This window comes from Canis lupus, chromosome 3, assembly GCF_048164855.1.
Source record: "Canis lupus baileyi chromosome 3, mCanLup2.hap1, whole genome shotgun sequence".
Lineage (NCBI taxonomy): Eukaryota > Metazoa > Chordata > Mammalia > Carnivora > Canidae > Canis > Canis lupus.
In genome coordinates, this window is record NC_132840.1 from 46435616 (window position 1) to 46454787 (window position 19172).

Sequence of the window (19172 nt, forward strand, 5' to 3'; positions counted from 1 at the left end):
CTCTCTCTCTCTCTCTCTCTCTGTGTGACTATCATAAATAAATAAAAATAAAAATAAATAATAATTCCAGGAGGTTTTTTGCTGATTCTTTTGGATTTTCCACATAGACAATCATGTCATCTGTGAAAAAACACCAATTTATTTCTTCTTTCTCAAATAGTATAATCTATTTCTTTTTATCTTACTGCATTAGTTAGGACTTCCAGTACTATGTTGAAAAGCACTGGTGAGAAGAGTATTGCTTTGTTCCTGATCTCAGCAGGGAAGCTTTGAGTTTCTCACCATTAAGTACATTAATGTTGGTTGTAGGTTTATTGTAAATGTTCTTTGTCGAGTTGAGGAAGTGTTCTCTTCCATTCCCGTTTGCTGAGAGTTGATTTTTGTGTTGTTGGTTGTTGTTGTTTTTAATCATGAATGAGTATTGGATTTTGTCATATGCTTTTTCTATATCCATTGATATGGTCACATAATTTTACTTCTTTAGTATGTTAACGTGATGGATTACATTAATTGATTTTAGAATGTCCAACCAGCCTTACATGCTGAGATAAATTCCACTTGGCCATGGTGTATATAGTTCTTTTTATACAATGCTTGATTCAATTTGGTAATATCTGGTTGAGGATTTTTGTATATGTTCATAAGAAATATTGGTCTATAGTTTTATTTTCTTATAATCTCTTTGTTCAGTTTCAGTATCAGTGTAATGTTGGCCTCACAGAGTGAGTTATGAAGTATCCCCTCTGCTTCTATCTTTTGGAAGAGATTGTAGAGAATTGGCATAATTTTTTTTTAAGATTTTATTTATTTGTGAGAGACACAGAGAGAGAAGCAGAGACATAGGCAGAAGGAGAAGCAGGCAGAAAGCCTGATGCAGGACTCGATCCCGTTACTCTGGGATCACACCCTGAGTCAAAAGCAGATGCTCAACCGCTGGGCCACCAGGCATCCCATGAATTGGCATAATTTCTTATTTAAATGTTTATCAGAATTCTCCACTGAAGTCATTCATGTCTGATGCTTCCTACCTTGGAACAGTAATCATCAATCACATTTCTTTCATAGATATTGGTCTATTCAGATTGTCTATTTCCTCTTGTATGAGTTTGACAGATTGTGTCTTTCAAAGAATTGGTCAATTTCATCTAGGTTATCAAATTTGTGGGCACAGAATTGTTAACAGAATTCTTTTATATCATGTCTCAGGATCTGTAGTGATGTCTCCTCTTTCTCTTTTGATATTAACAATATCTTTTTTTCCCCCTTAGTTAGCCTGGTAAGGCTTATCAATTTTATTGCTCTCTTCAAAAAATCAACTTTTGGTTTTGATTTTCTTTACTGATTTCCTATTATCAATTTCATTGATTTCTATCCAATTATCATATTATTCTGCTTACTTTTGATTTAATTTGCTCTTTTTCCCAAGGTAGAAGCTTAAATTACTAAGCTTAAAATACATTCCACATATTTTGATAAATTAGATTTTCATTTTCACTTAGTTCAAAATATTTTTAAATTTCAGATTTCTTTTTTGACCCACGTGTTTTTAGAGGTGTGTTGTTTAATCTCCCAAGAATTATGGGGCATTTCCCAACTATCTTTCTGTTACTGACTCCTACTTTAATTCCAATGTAGACTGAAACCAGACAATGTATGATTTCTATTATTTTAAATTTGTTAAATTGTGTTTTATGGTCCAGAATGTGATCTATCTTGCTGAATGTTTCATGTGAAATTGAGAACAATTTGTAATCTGCTCTTGTTGGATGAAATGTTCTATAGATGTTAATTTTATCCATTGATTGATGGTGCTGTTAACTTCAAATATGTTCTTATTGATTTTCCGGTGGGCGGATTATGTCCATTTCTGATAGAGAGGTATTAAATTCTCCAATTGTAATAGTGGATTCATCTATTTGTCTTTGTAGTTCTATCAGTTTTTGCCTCATGTACCTTGACACACCGTAGTTTGATGCATACACATTATGGAACATTACATCTTTTGGAAGTATTTTTTACTCTCTTTATCATTATGTAATGCCCTTCGTTATTCCTGATCACTTTCCTTATCCTGAAGTCTTCTCTAAGATTAATACAGGTACTACTGCTTTCTTTTCATTAGTGTTAGCATGATATATCTTTTTCTCTTTTTTTTTTTAAAGGTATATGTATCTTTATGTTTAAAATAGGTTTCTTATACACAACATACTGTGGGGTCTTGTTTTTTGATCCACTCTGACAATTTCTTTATATAGACCTTTGACCTTTACAGTGATTATTGATATAGTTAGATTAATATCTATCATTATTTGTTACTGTTTTCTCTTTGTTCTCATCATTCTTTGCTACTATTTTTGTCTTCCATACTCTTTCTACCTTTTGGAGTTTTAACTAAGCATTTATATGATTCCATTTTCTTTTTCTTAGAATATCAATTATACTTTTTAAAAAACATTTTTAGAGGTTGCCTTACAGAATGTGGTATATATTTATAACTAATCCAAACCCACTTTCAGATAATACTATGTCACACTTCACAGATAATGCAAGTGACAAGATACTCCTAATTCCTTTCTTCCATCTCTTATATCATTACTGTCATTCATCTCACTTATACATAAGCATATACACAGAAACAGGCGCATGCCCCCCCCCCCACACACACACAAATTGATATATGTTTCCCATTATTATTCTGAGCAAACTATTACCTGTTAGGCCAATTAAGATTAGGAAAAAATAATTACTTTCACCAATACTCTTCCTTCTTTGATACAGATCTGAGTTTCTGACTTATACCATTTTCCTTCTCTGAAGAACTTCTTTTATCATTTCATGCAAGGCAGGCAAGTCTACTGGCAACAAATTTCCTCAATTTTCATCTGAAGAGTTTATTTCCCCTTTGCTTTTGAAAGAGAACTTCCCAACGTATAGAATTCTAGGCTTTTTAGGGTGCCTGGCTGGCTCAGTCAGTGGAGCATGTGACTCTTGATCTCAGGGCTGTGAGCTCAAGGCCCATGTTTGCTTGCTTAAGTAGAGATTACTTAAAAAATAAAAAGTAAAAAAAAAAAATTTTTTTTCCATGCCAAATTCTAGGCTTTTTTCTCCTAATATTTCGGAAATTTCATACCATTCTGTTTTTGTCTGCACAACTTCTGAGGAGAAATCAGATGTATTTCTTATCTTTGTTCCTCTATGGTAAATTTGCTTTTTAAATTTTCTGTGTTTGCTTGTTTTTGTTTTTTGACTTCTTCTAAGATTTCTTATCTTTGATTTTCTGAAGTTTAACAATAGTATGCCTAGGGGTTGTGAGGTTTTCTTGGTATTACCTTACTTGATGTTCTCTGAGCTTCTTGGATCTGTGGTTTGGTGTCTCAGATTAATTTGGGGATATTCTCTATCATGATTACTTCAAATATTGCTTCTAATTTTTTTCCTTTTCCTTATGGTATTCCCATTATGCATGTTACATCTTTTGTAGTTGTTTCAGTTTTTATATATATTTTTCTGCCTTTTTGCTTTTCAGTTTTGAAAGTTCCTATTGTCATATGCTCAAGCTCAGAGATTCTTTCCTCAGCCATGCCCGTCAAAGAGATTCTTCATTTCTCTTAGTGTTTTCTATCTCTAGTATTTTTTTATTCTTTCCTAGATTTCCTATCTCTCTGCTTATATAATCCATCTGTTCTTGCATGTTGTCTGTTTTTTGTTCTTTGAAGTCTTTAGCATTTTAATCATAGTTTTCAAGTTCTCAGACTGTTAATTCCAACTCTCCTGCCACATCTGACACTGGTTCTAATGCTGTTCAGTCTCTTCAGACTATGTTGTCTTTTGGTATGCTTTATAGTGTTTTGTTGAAAGGCAGAAATGATGTACTGGTTAAAAAGAACTATAGTAAATAGGGCTTGAGAGATGCAGATATAGTCTTTTGGTGAGCCTATCTCCTGAACTGTGAACTTCATCAGTGACTCTCAGGGTTTTATCCCCCTCCTTAGATAGGACAAGACAGGATGACTAGAGGGAACTGGAGTTGAGTATTTTCCTTTCCCTAACTAAGTTCCTTGGATAAAATAGTTTCTCCTGAGGGCAGGTCTTATTAAGAACAGAATGATCTGACATATTTCAAATCAGTTGCTTTTCCATCCCCATACCAGAAGCACAAGGGAATTTTTCTCTAATATTTATTGCAAGGTCTTGGTAGAGCTCCTGGAGTCAAAACTCATGAAACTGTGGGGCCTCCCTGAGACTGGGTCCCTCCAGATTTTAACTCTCAGACTTGTCCATATCAAGCCTCCAGCGATTTGTTGATTACAGTTCAGGTTTTCCTGTAGGAGTACTGCTCCAATTAATGTCATTCTCTTTATCCACCTGTCTTGCCAACTTTGATGGCAACTGTTTGCTCTGTGATCTCATGACTCTGATGGATCTAAAAGCTGGGTGATTTTTCCATTTGTTCAGCTCTTTACTTGTTAGGATGTAAAGGAAACTTCTAAGCTCCTTACATGCTAAATAAGCCAGAAGCTCAAACATCATTCTTTAAGATTAGAAGTTAAGCCATAAATCATATGGTTGTTCCTTGTATGTGATGAGTAATTTTTTTCTTATTATTTCTCAGTCTTATCTTTAGTTTTCAACAGTTTTACTGTGATGTATCTAGGTGTGAATCTTTGTGTTTAACCTACTTGGGGTTCACTGAGTTTCCTGGAAATAGCTATAGCTATAGATATATATTGATGTTTATGGGTAGCCTAAGTAAAATTCCCCAAAGATGTCCACATCCTAATCCCTTGAACCTGAGTGTATTATCTTATTTATATGGTAAAAGAAACTTTACAAATTGTGATTAGTTAAGGATCTCAAGATGGGAAGTTTTTTTTTTTTTTTTAAGATTTATTTATTTATTCATTCAGAGAGAGCGAAGAGAGAGGCAGAGACACAGGCAGAGGGAGAAGCAGGCTCCATGCAGAAAGCCCGATGTAGGACTCAATCCTGGGTCTCCAGGATCACACCCAGGGCTGTAGGCGGCGCTAAACCGCTGCGCCACCGGGACTGCCCTCAAGATGGGAAGATTATCCCGAATTATCTGGGCAGACCCAATACAATCACAAGAGTCCTCATAAGAGGGAGGCAAGAGGGTTGAATAGATGTGACAATAGGAGTAGAGGTTAGAGTAATATGAGGAAGGGACCCTGAGCTAATGAATGTTGATAGCCTACAGAAGCTGGAAAAGGCAGGTAAACAGATTCCCTCTAGAGCTTCCAGCAGGAATACAACCTTGCTGACACCTTGATTTTAGGACTTCTGACCTCCAGAACTATAAGATAATAAATGTATGGAGTTTTAAGCTATTTCATTTGTGGTAATTTATTATAGCAGCAATAGGAAAGTAATATAATATTCTTTATCAAGATTGGGGATTTGGGGATATTATTTCTTTAAATACTTTTTCTGCCCTATTCTCTCTTCTCCTGAGACTCCAAATGATAGTATACCTGATATTATCCCACAGATTTCTGAGGCTCTAATACTCTGTCTTCAACCTTTGTTCTTTTTGCTATTTTCCCCTAAGTATGAATCACACTTTCCTATTTCTTCAACATGGCTTATAAATTTTTTATTGAAAGCTGGTTATTTTAGATATTACATTGTAGCAACTCCAGATTCTCATTTTCCCCTCTGGAGACTGGCAGAGTAGCTGACTTTTAAAATTTGTTTAATAACTTGTCTCTACTAAACCTATGTATTGATTTTGTTTCACCCACAGTGTGTAGCCATTGATGTCTCTGCTTTTTTTTTTCTTATTATTTTTATGCTTGGATTTCTATTGGTGATAAACTCTGTATCTGAATATCTTAATGGTCAACCATTATATGTCAGTGTTTATGCCCAAGCACCTCAGACAAGTACAGCTCCTATCCTTTACAGATGAATCTATGTGTGGTATGGGAAGTACATTCAAAGTTCAAGCAATTTTCAAGTCTTCCTCAGCTTTTACTTTTCATCAAGCTTTCTCCTAACTCCTCTGTATTTGCACACTGTCATCCAAGGATGTGTGGATAGCTTGGGCCCTTCTCTAGTAAACTATGCTCAAACATGTAGCTTTCCAGTCATCCAGGATATGTGGGGGTTTATCAAGCCTATCTATGGCTGTCTCACTTATAGGCTGTCAAATTTCTAGGTAGTTCTACTGATCCACTGCTTGCCCAACCAGGGCAACCATCTAAGACTAGAAAGCTGCTGGTCTTCCCTACTAACTTCCCTACAAACTACTAGCTTTACTGACAAAGCTGCTGGGCATGGTTTTTTGTTTTCTCTCTATTCCACATAGTTAGCCCCCTCAGACAGTGAGACAGCTGGTCACCCAGTTGAACAACTGCACTAACTGAGCTGAGGGAATGGGATGGGAGCAGCCCAAACAAGACGACCACAGATTCTCATTGGTCTCACCTAATGTTCAATGCTTTTTCATGAATAAATGCTTCTCAGATGGTTGTGTGTCTTTGGTCAATTTCCAGACCTCTGAAATGGTTGTTTTTGAGAATTTTGTCCTGTTTTATAGTTGGTTTTTTTGGGAAATTTGCAACCTCTTTACCATACCAGAAGTCTTCCCACCCCATCCCAAGAACTTAATGAAATTTTTTCTACCCCTAGAAATTAAAACTGAAGATAATAACACAAACCTGATCAAATGGAAATTATGTCTCTCAAATAATCCTGTCTCCATAATCAAACTTTCAGAAAAGATGGCTTATAAGATATGGTATGTGGCCAAGTTAAATTTAAAATGTTGAGGGAGGGCAGCCCGGGTGGCTCAGCGGTTTAGCGCTGCCTTCAGCCCAGGGCCTGATCCTGGAGACCCGGGATCGAGTCCCACATCGGGCTCCCTGCATGGAGCCTGCTTCTCCCTCTGCCTGTCTGTCTCTCTCTCTCTCTCTCTCTCTCTGTGTGTGTGTCTCATGAATAAATAAATAAAATCTTAAAAAAAATAAAATATTGAGGGAAAAAAAATTTAATTTTAATTTCAAGTTTACAGGAGGAAAAAACAATACTACATCACTGTGAAATTTGCTTCTTGTTGTAAGAATTCACATTTCCTCACTTTATCCAGTATCCCTGGCCTAGTGTCAGTTGCTATAGTTGTCCAACCACACTTTTCTTCTGATACAATTCAGAACCAAATTTTGTTTCTTAAAATTCAGTGGGTTTTTTTTCCAATAAATAATTTCTCTTGGTTTTTACCTAAGGTCAAGTTTTCTATTGAGATATAAGTGATAGGTATGATGATAATTTCAAATTATTTATATGATATAGCAAACTGTCTTTGGAACCAGGAAGACCTAGGTTCAAATACCAATAATCAGACTAACTCGGTAAATATCTCTAGACAAGTTACTAGTTTCCTTATCTGCAAAATATGTATAACATGGGACACCTGGGTGGCTCAGTAGTTGAGTATCTGCCTTCAGCTCAGGTCATGATCCCCGGGTCCTGGGATTGAGTCCACATCAGTTTCCCTGCAGAGAGCCTGCTCCTCCCTCTGCCTAAGTCTCTTCCTCTCTCTCTGTGTGTCTCTCATAAATAAATAAATAAATAGATAGATAGATAGATAGATAGATAAATAAATAAATAAATAAATAAATAAATAAATAAATAAATAAATAAATAAATACATTTTTTGAAGGGAATCCACAAATCCCCTGAAGTCCATCTGGACACCACAAGTTAGATTACCTACCTTTGCTAGAAAATTCTTCTACAATGCAAATATTCACCTCTTAAACCTGACTGAAGTAGTATATCTGGATCTTCATAAATCTAGATTCCTTAAACAGAGGCAGTCCAGCATTAAAAATGAAATGCAAATCACTGTAATTACTACATGGTGGAGCAATGTTGCCACCATTTACTTCCTATTCTACAATGGAACTTATTTTCCACGTTGGACCCCAGCTTCCCTACCTATAAAATAAGGAAATAATCCTCATCCTATACATATCTCAAGACAATTAAGAGATAAAGAGGTAACAGTTCCTCATATATTATAAAGTGATGAGTGGGGTCCATTGGAATTACTTACTCCAGCTGCTTGAAGGATCCTCTGCTGTTACATATTTACCTCATGTGAGTGTTTCTCAACCTGAAAATCAGATCAAGAAAGCTCAGAAATGTCTGGTTCCTCATGCCAGAGTCCTTGGGATACCTGGTTGTACTTGCTCTGTCCACATGTGGACTCCCTCTGGTAGCCTAAGCCTCTCAATTTTCTATGTTTCCTGTGCCAGACACAAAGTGTATGTTCAATAAATATTGTTCAATGAATAATAAACAAATGGACAGCATACATGAAATAAGCAAACTGAATACCGATAGCGCCCTGGGCTCCCTCAAGGTACTCTTATTCCTAGTTTTCAGGAGCTGGAACTTCAGGCCCCAATCACTATCCCAAAGAGTCAGCGGAGAGCAAAAACTGTAACACTTTTGTGCAACCTACTGGATCAGGCCCTTGGGAGGTGGATGCACAGTATGTAAGAACTACTATTTGTCACAATTTCTAAATCTCTAGGTCAAAAGAGAAAAAAGCTTACCCTTTGTAAAGACCAGGCAACTAACAGGAAAAGAGGAACAGTGCTGCTTTCAGATACTTGTTATATATTATAGAAGGCTACAAGATAGAATGTCACAATCCTTCAATCCCTGGAAAATGTGGTAGAAATTACTAGATGTCCCAACTGCTCAAACCAGAAGTATATTTGTTTCTAATATAATTAATCTTTTACCTATTCTGTGACCCTTTCTAATACACATGACAACTTTAATGGAGTAAAACAATAATATTACACAAATGTCCAAATTACACTTTAAAAAAGTAACTTTTAGCTTGTTACCATATATGGCTATTGTGTAAAGAAAAATATTAATAACAATTACTAACTTTTTTAGTGTTTGCAACATACTGGGCTACATACTCCATACCAATGATCTCATTTCATCCTCATAGCAATCCTATGAGGTAGGTATGATAGTTATTTCCATTTGCTAAATGAGAAAAGCACTTGAAGTCACATAGCTAGCAAACAGCAGAATAGAGATTTGAACCAGGTATTTAGACTCTAAAGTCCACATTAACTGTTAAGCGCATCAAATGGGGGTAAACAATATTCGTAATCCTTTAGTTGGAGCTTTAAACAGGAAGAATTTTAATACTGTCTAGGAGATGAATAGATCCCCATATTCAGCTGCAATCACCCAAACAAAATACAAAGGCTTTTATGCAAGAAGTGAATGTAAACAAGCTAATCGCTTAACAGGAACTCAGTACAATTTCCTTGATTCCATTTAGCTAATGTTTTAGGCCAATCTGGACTATAATACCACACTCCCAGAGAATTTTGAAGCAATAGTAGTTTCCTAATACACTCTCCAATTTAACAGCTGCTAAGTACTACTCACATAGACTTGGAAAATCTTTCATCTCCCTTCAAAACTTAGCGTTCCTAGTACAAACATGACCTTACTTAATAAAGTAAAGCTCTAACTACAGCAAACAAGTTCAAACTACTGGTAAGCAATGTTCCATTAATTCAGCTGCTATCAGCAGATCTCTCCCTCCACAAAGTAGATGAGTAGACAAGTCTCAAGTTACCATAAACTTAAGGAGATGGGAGGGAGAGCTCAGGCACAATGTAAACGAATTTACTCAATTTCCTATTTTGGTGGGTGGCAAGAAGCTTTCAAGCTAAATTTACATGCCATTCAATCTCAATTTCCATCCTCATGTTTATAGCTTTCCAGAATAGATTAATGGAGAGTTCATTTCTGCATTAAAATCTTAACATGGGGCGCCTGGGTGGCTCAGTTGGTTAAGTGTCTGCCTTTGACTCAGGTCATGGTCCCCAAGTCCTATGTAGGGCTCCCTGTTCAGTGGGGGAGCCTGCTTCTCCCTCTCTCTCTGCCTCACCCCCTGCTTGTGCTCTCTCTCTTGCTCACTCTCCCTCTCTCAAATAAATAAAATCTTAAAAAAAAAAAAATCTTAACATTACCTGGCAAAAAAAGTTTTCATATGTGTATAACTGGGGTTAAAAACAGGACAGTAGGGATCCCTGGGTGGCGCAGCAGTTTGGCGCGGGCCTTTGGCCCAGGGCGCGATCCTGGAGACCTGGGATTGAATCCCACGTCAGGCTCCCGGTGCATGGAGTCTGCTTCTCCCTCTGCCTATGTCTCTGCCTCTCTCTCTCTCTCTCTGTGACTATCATAAATAAATAAAAATTTAAAAAAAAAAAAAAAAGATTCTCCCTCTCCCTCTGCCTCCTCCCACACTCCACTCTTTCTAAAAAAAAAAAAAAAAAAAAAAAAAAACAGGTCAGTAGACCCAAAACAGTCACATATGCTAAGCCCCACATCACTGAATCAAGTCTTAGCTTAATTACAGTCTCAGACTCTGCCAGAAGTGGAATCTTAAACAGGTCAATCAGGAATCACCTGGTCAGCATTAGTGAGGTAATCTGTCTGATAGACCCCTGTCATCCCCTAAAGGAAAGTGAACTTGCCAAAAATCAATCCTCTTTTTGCTAGCATAACTTTCTTGTTCCACTCTTATACTTATAAAAGGCTTTCACTGTGTACAGTTCCTTGGAGCTCCTTCCTGTCTACTAAATGGGATGTTGCCTGATTCATGATTCACTGAATAAAGCTAATGAAATCTTTAAATTTTACTTATTTGAATTTTGCTTTTTAACACCCAGTAGACTAAGAAATGACAGTACTGACATTAAGAAGGATAAGACAAGCCCTGGAAGGGTTAACTACAAGAGAAAAGAGTTTTGGCTGGAAACTACTAGCAACCCAGATCTACATTTTTCTTTAAATCAATGTACAAGAAATTATGGGGAAAAAAAAAGAAAGAAAGAAATTATAGGCTAGATTTGACCATTTGAGGGCATTCTAACTATGCAAAACTACATGGAACTCACTTCCATGATATTCTGAAGATGACTATCTTCAGAATAATCCCCATTCTGTGTGTGCTCCTCCCCAACATTTTACTGTACCGTAAATATAAGTAAATTTTAAAAATTGACTTTCCCCTGTTGCCAAAAGGGAAGGAAAGAGACTGTTTTTCCCTCCTTTTTCTTAACGCATTTCTTTGAATAATCTAGTATTTATAAAACTTTCCTCTCTATCTTTGATATATATGCAAATCTTTTTAAAGGTTAAATAAGTTAGCTGCAGAACTCAGGAGTGTTTTTCTAAAGGTCCTAGATGCCATCTCTTTAAATGTAAATATCAAGGAAGCCAGCTCCTCACTCCCAGTCACTGTAGGAGTTTAGCCTACACACCTCATTACTTGCACACAGAAAATGGAGAGGTTTTACTTTTCCTTCAGATAAAGGCAATTAACTAGTACAGGTGGCCACCCCAATTACCATTTGTATTTAGGAGGAACTATGAAAGCATGTACATCAAAAGGTGCTGTCAAGTCTTCTTACAAATTACCATCAATTTTGAGACTGTATGTAATGGACTGTAAATGGTAAAACCTCTTTTTTTGTTTTTGTAATCTCAATAGCCGATTATTTGTGATGTATTTCAGTCTGGTTTAATGCTTATTCAATAATAGAACTAGTTTCTTTCATTCCACATTTGTGAAGAGCATTTCTTAGGTGAGCAGATCTTAACTTTTCCCCAACATAAATGTGGAGAAATTCAACTCCCTGCTGGGCTACCTCACTGTCAAGCCAGACCTTGATGGCTCCCTCAAGATAAGAAGAAGAAAAAAAAAAAAAAAAAAAAAAATCCCACCCTGACAAGGGTTTTTTTAAGGGACTTGGCCCATTACTGTTATCTGAGTACCAGATCCTTCTATACCATTCCCTTCGTGACACCTCCACTTGGATTTCAAAGACATCTTTTTCAAAACTGAACTCATGTTCTTCCTCCAGAATTTCCTAACACAGAAGCACAAGCCAGAAAATGAAGAATTGGCCCTACCACATCCCTCTCCCTTCTCACCCCAAAGTGAATATACTACCAAGCTCTATTGATCCTACTACCTCCTAAATAGCTCTCAAATCCATTGACTTTTGCCTCCATTGAGGAGCCAAAGTGATCTTTTAATAACATAGACCTGCTGATGCTACTCTCATGCCTGAAATTCTTCAATGGCTTCCCACCATTCTTAGGATAAGCCTTAAATCCTTGGCGTGACCTATGAGGGCTGCATGGTCTGATCCCAGCCTACCTCTTCAACCTCATCTCCCTGACTCTCTCCCTCCCTCTCTGCCCTCCAGCCCCAAATGGGAGCTTAAGCTCCACAAGGACTGAAACCATGACTATCTGCTCATGCTGTATCCCTAGCCCAGCACCTACCATATGATAAATGCTAAATAAAATATATGTTGAAGAATAATGTTGATAAAGCAACTGCAGCATCTTAGGAGCACCTGGGTGGCTAAGTTGGTCAGGTGCCCATCTCTTGATTTCAGTTCAGGTCACGACATCAGAGTGGTGGGATCTAGTCCAAGTCAGGCTCCAGGCTCAGCCTGGAGTCTGCTCATCCCTATCACTGCTCCTCCCTCTGCTACTCTCCCTGCTCATGTTCTTTCTCTCAAATAAATAAATAAAATCTTTAAAAAAACAAAAACAAAAACACCCTGCAATACTAAATAGAAGGCAAATAAAACATTAACTAAATTAATGCATGGTGAAGGAGAAGAATGTCTCTATACGTTTGCATCCTAGGTGGCTAACATAGGGTGTGGACCATAGTGGGGCTATAAAATGTTTGTTAAAGCATTTTGCAAACCAGAGACAATATGATGAAACAAAATATTGGCACTCAGTGCCTATTTATCTTTGTAGTACAAATCATCAATGCCAATTAAGTCTCTCCTTTAGATATTTATCACTTCCCTTATCCCCAGCCTCCATCCTGTGGGCAACCAGAGGTCTAACCAACCACATGTTTGAAGGAGGCAGGACTCCAATCAGAGCTAGAAAATAGATATGGTATGTGGGAGTTGCTTATAAATTCTGAGAAGCAAATAATCCAAGACGGGGGAGCAATACTGCTCTTTGGATAAGATCCCTACCTACATTTTGTGTTAGACTTGGGCGACATTCCCCAACCCTTGGCCACACAGGTCTTTCAGTAACTATAAAACACAACCTCCTCCTATTCTCCAGGCTTCACACATGCCCCTACTTCCCCCTGGTAGTTCTTTTTTTTTATTTTTATTTTTTTTAACTTTTATTTATTTATGATAGTCACACAGAGAGAGAGAGAGAGAGGCAGAGGGAGAAGCAGGCTCCATGCACGGGGAGCCCGACGTGGGATTCGATCCCGGGTCTCCAGGATCGCGCCCTGGGCCAAAGGCAGGCGCTAAACCGCTGCCTACCCTCCCCTGGTAGTTCTTTACCCTTCTCTTTGCCCAATTTAACTCCAACTCAGTCCTTTTTAGGTCTCAGCTAAATATTTCCTCAGCAGAGCCTTCTTCTTCACTCCCTCCCTCTACCAAATGGTCCCATTCTTCTTCACTCCCTCCCTCTACCAAATGGTCCCATTATCATTCTCATAGCTCCCTCTACTGTCCTCCATAACATGTGCCATAATCAAAATTAATATTTAGTTTATAATTTTCTAGCTCCACTATTAGACTTATAAACAACCTGACAGCAGGGAATATGTCGGTTTTGGCAATTACTATATTCCCAACACCTAGCACACTGCTAGTAGAGTAGATGTGTTCAATAAATATCTGCTAAATAAAGGAATGAATGAAATACATAGATAAGCACTAGCTTTTTTTTTTTTTTTAAGATTTTATTTATTAGAGAGAGGGAGGCAGAGACACAGGCCGAGGGAGAGGTAGGTCCCATGCAGGGAGCCCAATGTGGGACTCGATCCAGGGTCTCCAGGATCACACCCTGGGCTGAAGGTGGCATTAAACCACTGAGCCACCCGGGCTGCCCAAGCACTAGCTTTTGGAGGACATAGAATTGGCTCTGCCCTTACTAATTCTGTGCCTTTGGATAAACTTCTTACCATCTCTGAGCCCATTTCTTTCTTATAAATAAAGATAACTATTCCTACTTCACAGAGTTATTGTGAGAATTGAATAATCCAATAAAATGCTTAGCATTAAGTCTGGCACATTACACTCATTGAATGTTAACTATTATTATTATGGAGAAAAAGAGGAATGTATGTTAGGGAAGGCACATTCCATGCTCTTGACTAGAACACAAACACAGCTCCATTTATACATAGTTTCAAATGTGAATAAAATATTTTAAGTATACTATGAATGTACTATCTCAAAGAATACTGAAGAGAGCACAGGCAAGCAGTAATTTCATTCACACTGGCCATAGCAACTTCTTTTAAGATATGTCTTCTAAAGCAAGGGAAACAGAAGCAAAAATAAACTATTGGAACTGCATCAAAATAAAAATCTTCGGGCAGCCCCGGTGGTGCAGCGGTTTGGCGCCATCTGCAGCCTGGGGTGTGATCCAGGAGACACGGGATCCAGTCCCACATCGGGCTCCCTGCATGGAGCCTGCTTCTGCCTGTGTCTCTGCCTTTCCCTGTGTGTCTATGAATAAATAAATAAAATCTTTTAAAAAATAAAATAAAATAAAAATCTTCTGCAAAGTGAAGGAAGCAATCAACAAAACTAAGAGACAACCTAATAAACGGGAGAAGGTATTTGCAAATGACATATCCAATAAAAAGTTAGTATCCAGGACTGCCTGGGTGGCTCAGTGGTTGAGACTCTGCCTTTGGCTAAGGACGTGATCCCAGGGTCTGGAATCGAGTCCCGCATCACGTTCTCCGCAGGGAGCCTGCTTCTCCTTCTGCCTATGTCTCTGCCTCTCTCTCTCTGTGTCTCATGAATGAATAAATAAAATCTTAAAAAAAAAAAGTTAGTACCCAAAATATAGAAAGAACTTATTAAACCAAAAAATACATAACCCAAATTAAAAAGTGGGCAGAAGACATTAACAGACATTTTCAAAAGACATACAGATGGCCAATAGACACATGAAAAGATGCTCAGCATCACTCATCATCAGGGAAATGGAAATCAAAAACTTCAATGAGATACCACCTCACACCTGTCAGAATGGCTATAACCAAAAATATAAGATACAAGTGTTGACAAGGATGTGAAGAAAAAGCAACCATCTTGCACTGTTGGTGGGAATGCAAACTGGTGCAGCCACTATGGAAAACAGTATAGAAGTTACTCAAAAAAAGAAAAATAGGGATCCCTGGGTGGCACAGCGGTTTGGCGCCTGCCTTTGGCCCAGGGCGCGATCCTGGAGACCCGGGATCGAGTCCCACGTCAGGCCCCTGGTGCATGGAGCCTGCTTCTCCCTCTGCCTGTCTCTCTGCCTCTCTCTCTCTCTCTCTCTCTCTGTGTGACTATCATAAATAAATAAATAAATAAATAAATAAATAAATAAATAAATAAATAAATAAGAAAAATAGGGGGATCCCTGGGTGGCGCAGTGGTTTAGCGCCTGCCTTTGGCCCAGGGCGCGATCCTGGAGACCCGGGATCGAATCCCACATCGGGCTCCCGGTGCATGGAGCCTGCTTCTCCCTCTGCCTATGTCTCTGCCTCTCTCTCTCTCTCTCTCTGTGACTACCATAAATAAATTAAAAAAAAAAAAAATAGAACTACTCTATGATCCAGTAATCGCATTACTGGGTATTTACTCAATGAACACAAAAACACTAATTGGAAAGGATATATGCACCCCAGTGTTTACCCCAGCATTATTTACAAGAGTCAAATTATGAAAGCAGATCAAGTATCCACCAACAGATGAATGAATAAAGAAACATATACAATGGATTGTATATATCATACTCACACACACAATATATATTTTGTCTATATATATAATACATAACATGTATATTGTAGTCTGTGTATATATGCATATTGTACACATATACACTGTATGTGTACATATACATATATTGTATAGTATGCATATTGTGTATATATACAGTTCATTGTGTGTACATATATATATATATATGTACACACAATTCAGTCATAAATGAAATCTTGCCATTTGCAACAACATGGATGGAGCTAGAGTATAACGCTAAGCAAAATAAGTCAGAGAAAGACAACTATGGTATGTTTTCACTCATTTGTAATTTAAGAACCAAAATAAAGAAAAAGAGAGAGAGACAAACCAAAAAAAAAGTACTCAACCATGGAGAAAAAAATTGATGGTTACCAGAGGGGAGATGTGGGGGGTTGGGTGAAATAGGTGAAGGGGATTAAGAATACAGTTATCTTGATGAGCACCAAGTAACATACAGAATTGCTAAATCACTATATTGTGGGCAGCCCAGATGGCTCAATGGTTGAGCGTCTGCCTTCAGCCCAGGGCGTGATCCTGGGGACCCAGGATAGAGTCCCACATGGGGCTCCCTGCATGGAGCCTGCTCCTCCCTCTGCCTGTGTCTCTGCCTCTCTCTCTGTGTGTCTTTCATGAATAAATAAATAAAATCTTTTTTAAAAAATCACTATATTGTAACCTGAAGCTCATATAACATTGGGTTAACTATGCTGGGATTAAAATTTTTTAAAAAAAGAAAAAAATTAAATAAAAATTAAAATAAAAGAATCCTCAAATAGATCTGTTCATAAAGCCAAGAATCTTTTTGGATGTGAAGTGATCACGCATTTATGTGGGTTGCACACTCTTGTATATAGTGTCAGATTCTTTCAAAGCAAAGGGCAGCAAGGTTCCAGACATGGGCTTCAACACGTAGATGACCTCAGTCCAACTATGCTGATCTTGGCCCAGGATGTGCAGATAAAACAACAGGCTTTTACCTTTAAGATAAGTGCCCTCCCATCCCAGTAAGAAACTCCATGCCTTAATGATAAAACGTTCCTTCATTCCAGTGTTCCCCAGCATCGGAGGGTAATCTCTCTCCTTTCCTGGTGTATTCTACATTCCCCAAGATAGCCCCCTTTAACATTGTTTCTGTTCTTAGATTCTCCAAATCTAGACACATCATTCAACTTCCCTAAGCCTCAATTTCTTCATCTATAAAAATTGAACTAAAATAGTACTTCCCCAGGCACCAGGGTGGTTCAGTCAGCTAAGCATCACTCTTGATTTTGGCTGAGATCATGATATCAGGGTTGTGAGATATGGTCCCGTGTCAGGCTCCAAGCTCAGTGAGGAGTCTGCTTTAGATTCTTTGTCTCACTCTCCCTTTGCCCCTCTCCGTGAGTGCATGTGTGTGCTCTCTAAGTAACTAAATCCCCCCCCCCCAAAAAAAAAAAATAGTACTTCCCTCTTGGGCAAATGGCTCAGTTTATGCCATAAAATTAATACATGGTAAGTACTGTTTTAGTGTTTCTACCAAATCCCTAACCAATCTACAATCCAGAAAAAAATGTATAAAAAAGATCCTTTCCAATGGTATAAATGTGTTTTTTTTTTCAAAGTCTGTGTTTTCTACAATAAAAGAAACCCTCCACCCAGCAATAAAAAGAATGATCCTAAAGAAGCTTCAAATGTTGCAAAGGAAAATAACAGAACAAATTACGTGGTCTTCTGTTTCCTGGAGAAAAGGTTAATTCAGCAACAAATAATGTATGCATATCCATTTTTATAATGCCTCCTTTTAAAACGAGCCCTATTGGGACTGCATAGACTACAAGTCAACTGTTAATCTGTAAGCCTCGGGGATCCCTGGGTGGCTCAGTAGTTTTAGCAGGCGCCTTCGGCCCAGGGCGTGGTCCTAGAGACCCGGGATCGAGTCCCGCGTCGGGCTCCCTGCATGGAGCCTGCTTCTTCCTCTGCCTATGTCTCTGCCTCTCTCTCTGTCTATCATGAATAAATTTAAAAAAAAAAAAAGAAATCTAGAAGCCTCACCACCTTGTCTTTGCGGACACTAAAACGTCATCCCAGAAAATCCCAGCAAGAAGCAGGTCACTGGTGACCCCTGATCAAGGCCCAATCCTGGTCCTTCCTCCCATCTCTGCTCCTTCCCATCATAAGCCTCAGGAGAAACAAAAAAGCATCGTTACCTTAGGCATTCTACAGGTAATCTCATTGACTTTTCACAACCACACAAAATTACTACGGAGTACCCAGGCGCCAAGTGTTGCAGACATTTGCCCAGAGTCGCACAGGCAGGAAGCGGCGGATCAAGGGCTGGAGGAGTACGCTCTCTAGAAGAGCCCCACTCCTGCGGGTGCTCAAAGGTCAATACTCTCCCCAGCCTCGGGACGAGCAGCAGCTCCCTGCCTAATCCCAGGTCTCTAACGCCAGGCTCCGTGACAGCAGCCCCCAGCGCTCGAGGCTGGAGGACACCCGGGTCCGAGGCAGCGGGCGGGGGGGAGGGACAGGTCCTAGCCGGGGTGGCAGGGGGCCGCCCGAAGAGAAAGCGCCAGAGGCAAGGCTCCAGGGTACGTGCCGCAGCGGAGCCTTCCCTTAGAGCGTCCCAGAGGCCGGCCCCGGGACGCGGCGTGCCCCTCGGGGTCCGCAGCCTCCGTTCGGCCTCCACAGCCGCTTCCCTCCCTCCGCCTGGGCCAAGGATGCACTCGAGTCGGGATCCACCCGCGCGCCTCAGCCCCGGGCCGGTCCCTCCGCCCCTCGCCACCTAGGTCGCTTCCTCCCCGGCCCTTACCTGGTCGCCCCAGGGACCATGGTCAATCAACTTCATCCTCCCGCCTCGGAAGTGACGCGAGACTTCGCTCGCGCGGCTCCGTCCAATCCCGGCCCTCGGGCTGCGCATGCGTGTGGGGCGTGCGTCCCTCCAGGTGCGGGTAAGGTGAACGGGCGTCAGAAGTGGGAAAGGCGGGCTCCTACCCGAGTGCCTCCCTTCCGGCTCTGGGAGGCAAAGCCGCAAGGTCGTGGCTTGGGTTTCGCACACCCTCTCGGTGGTGTGTTGAGGTGGAGTGAAGTGACCGGCCCACTACAGCATGTGTGCACCGTTACCAAGACTTATAAAGAATAAAAAGGTCAGTGGAAAAGAAGATAGGGCTAGAAACAAACCCATGAGCATGTCGTCACATTCCCCCCCCCAACAAAGGAGCCACCATAAAGCAATGGGAAATTTGTTTTCAGTAAATAGTGCTAGATCAGTTGACTCCTGATGGGGGTGGTGTTGGGTAATGAGCCTTGACTCCTACC

At 39.5% G+C, this 19172-nt stretch overlaps 1 protein-coding gene across 5 annotated transcripts in view; it reads right to left on the reverse strand.

Annotated features, from left to right (window-relative positions):
- DHRS7B (dehydrogenase/reductase 7B) overlaps positions 1–18800 on the reverse strand; it is a 63136-nt gene extending 44336 nt beyond the window's left edge. The window contains exons 1-2 of one of the 5 annotated variants that reach the window (XM_072820790.1): positions 18667–18703; positions 8075–8134 (exon numbers count right to left, since the gene is read on the reverse strand). Coding sequence is in view for 3 of the 5 variants with exons in the window: in XM_072820792.1 (XP_072676893.1) it covers positions 18667–18702 (36 nt within the window). In the remaining 2 variants the exon portion in view is untranslated. Of the gene's footprint in view, positions 1–8074; positions 8135–17912; positions 18037–18064; positions 18089–18666 lie in introns of those variants that run through there. The other 4 variants (XM_072820791.1, XM_072820788.1, XM_072820792.1 and 1 more) reach the window with 4 other exon arrangements.
- Positions 18801–19172: the final 372 nt, after the last annotated feature.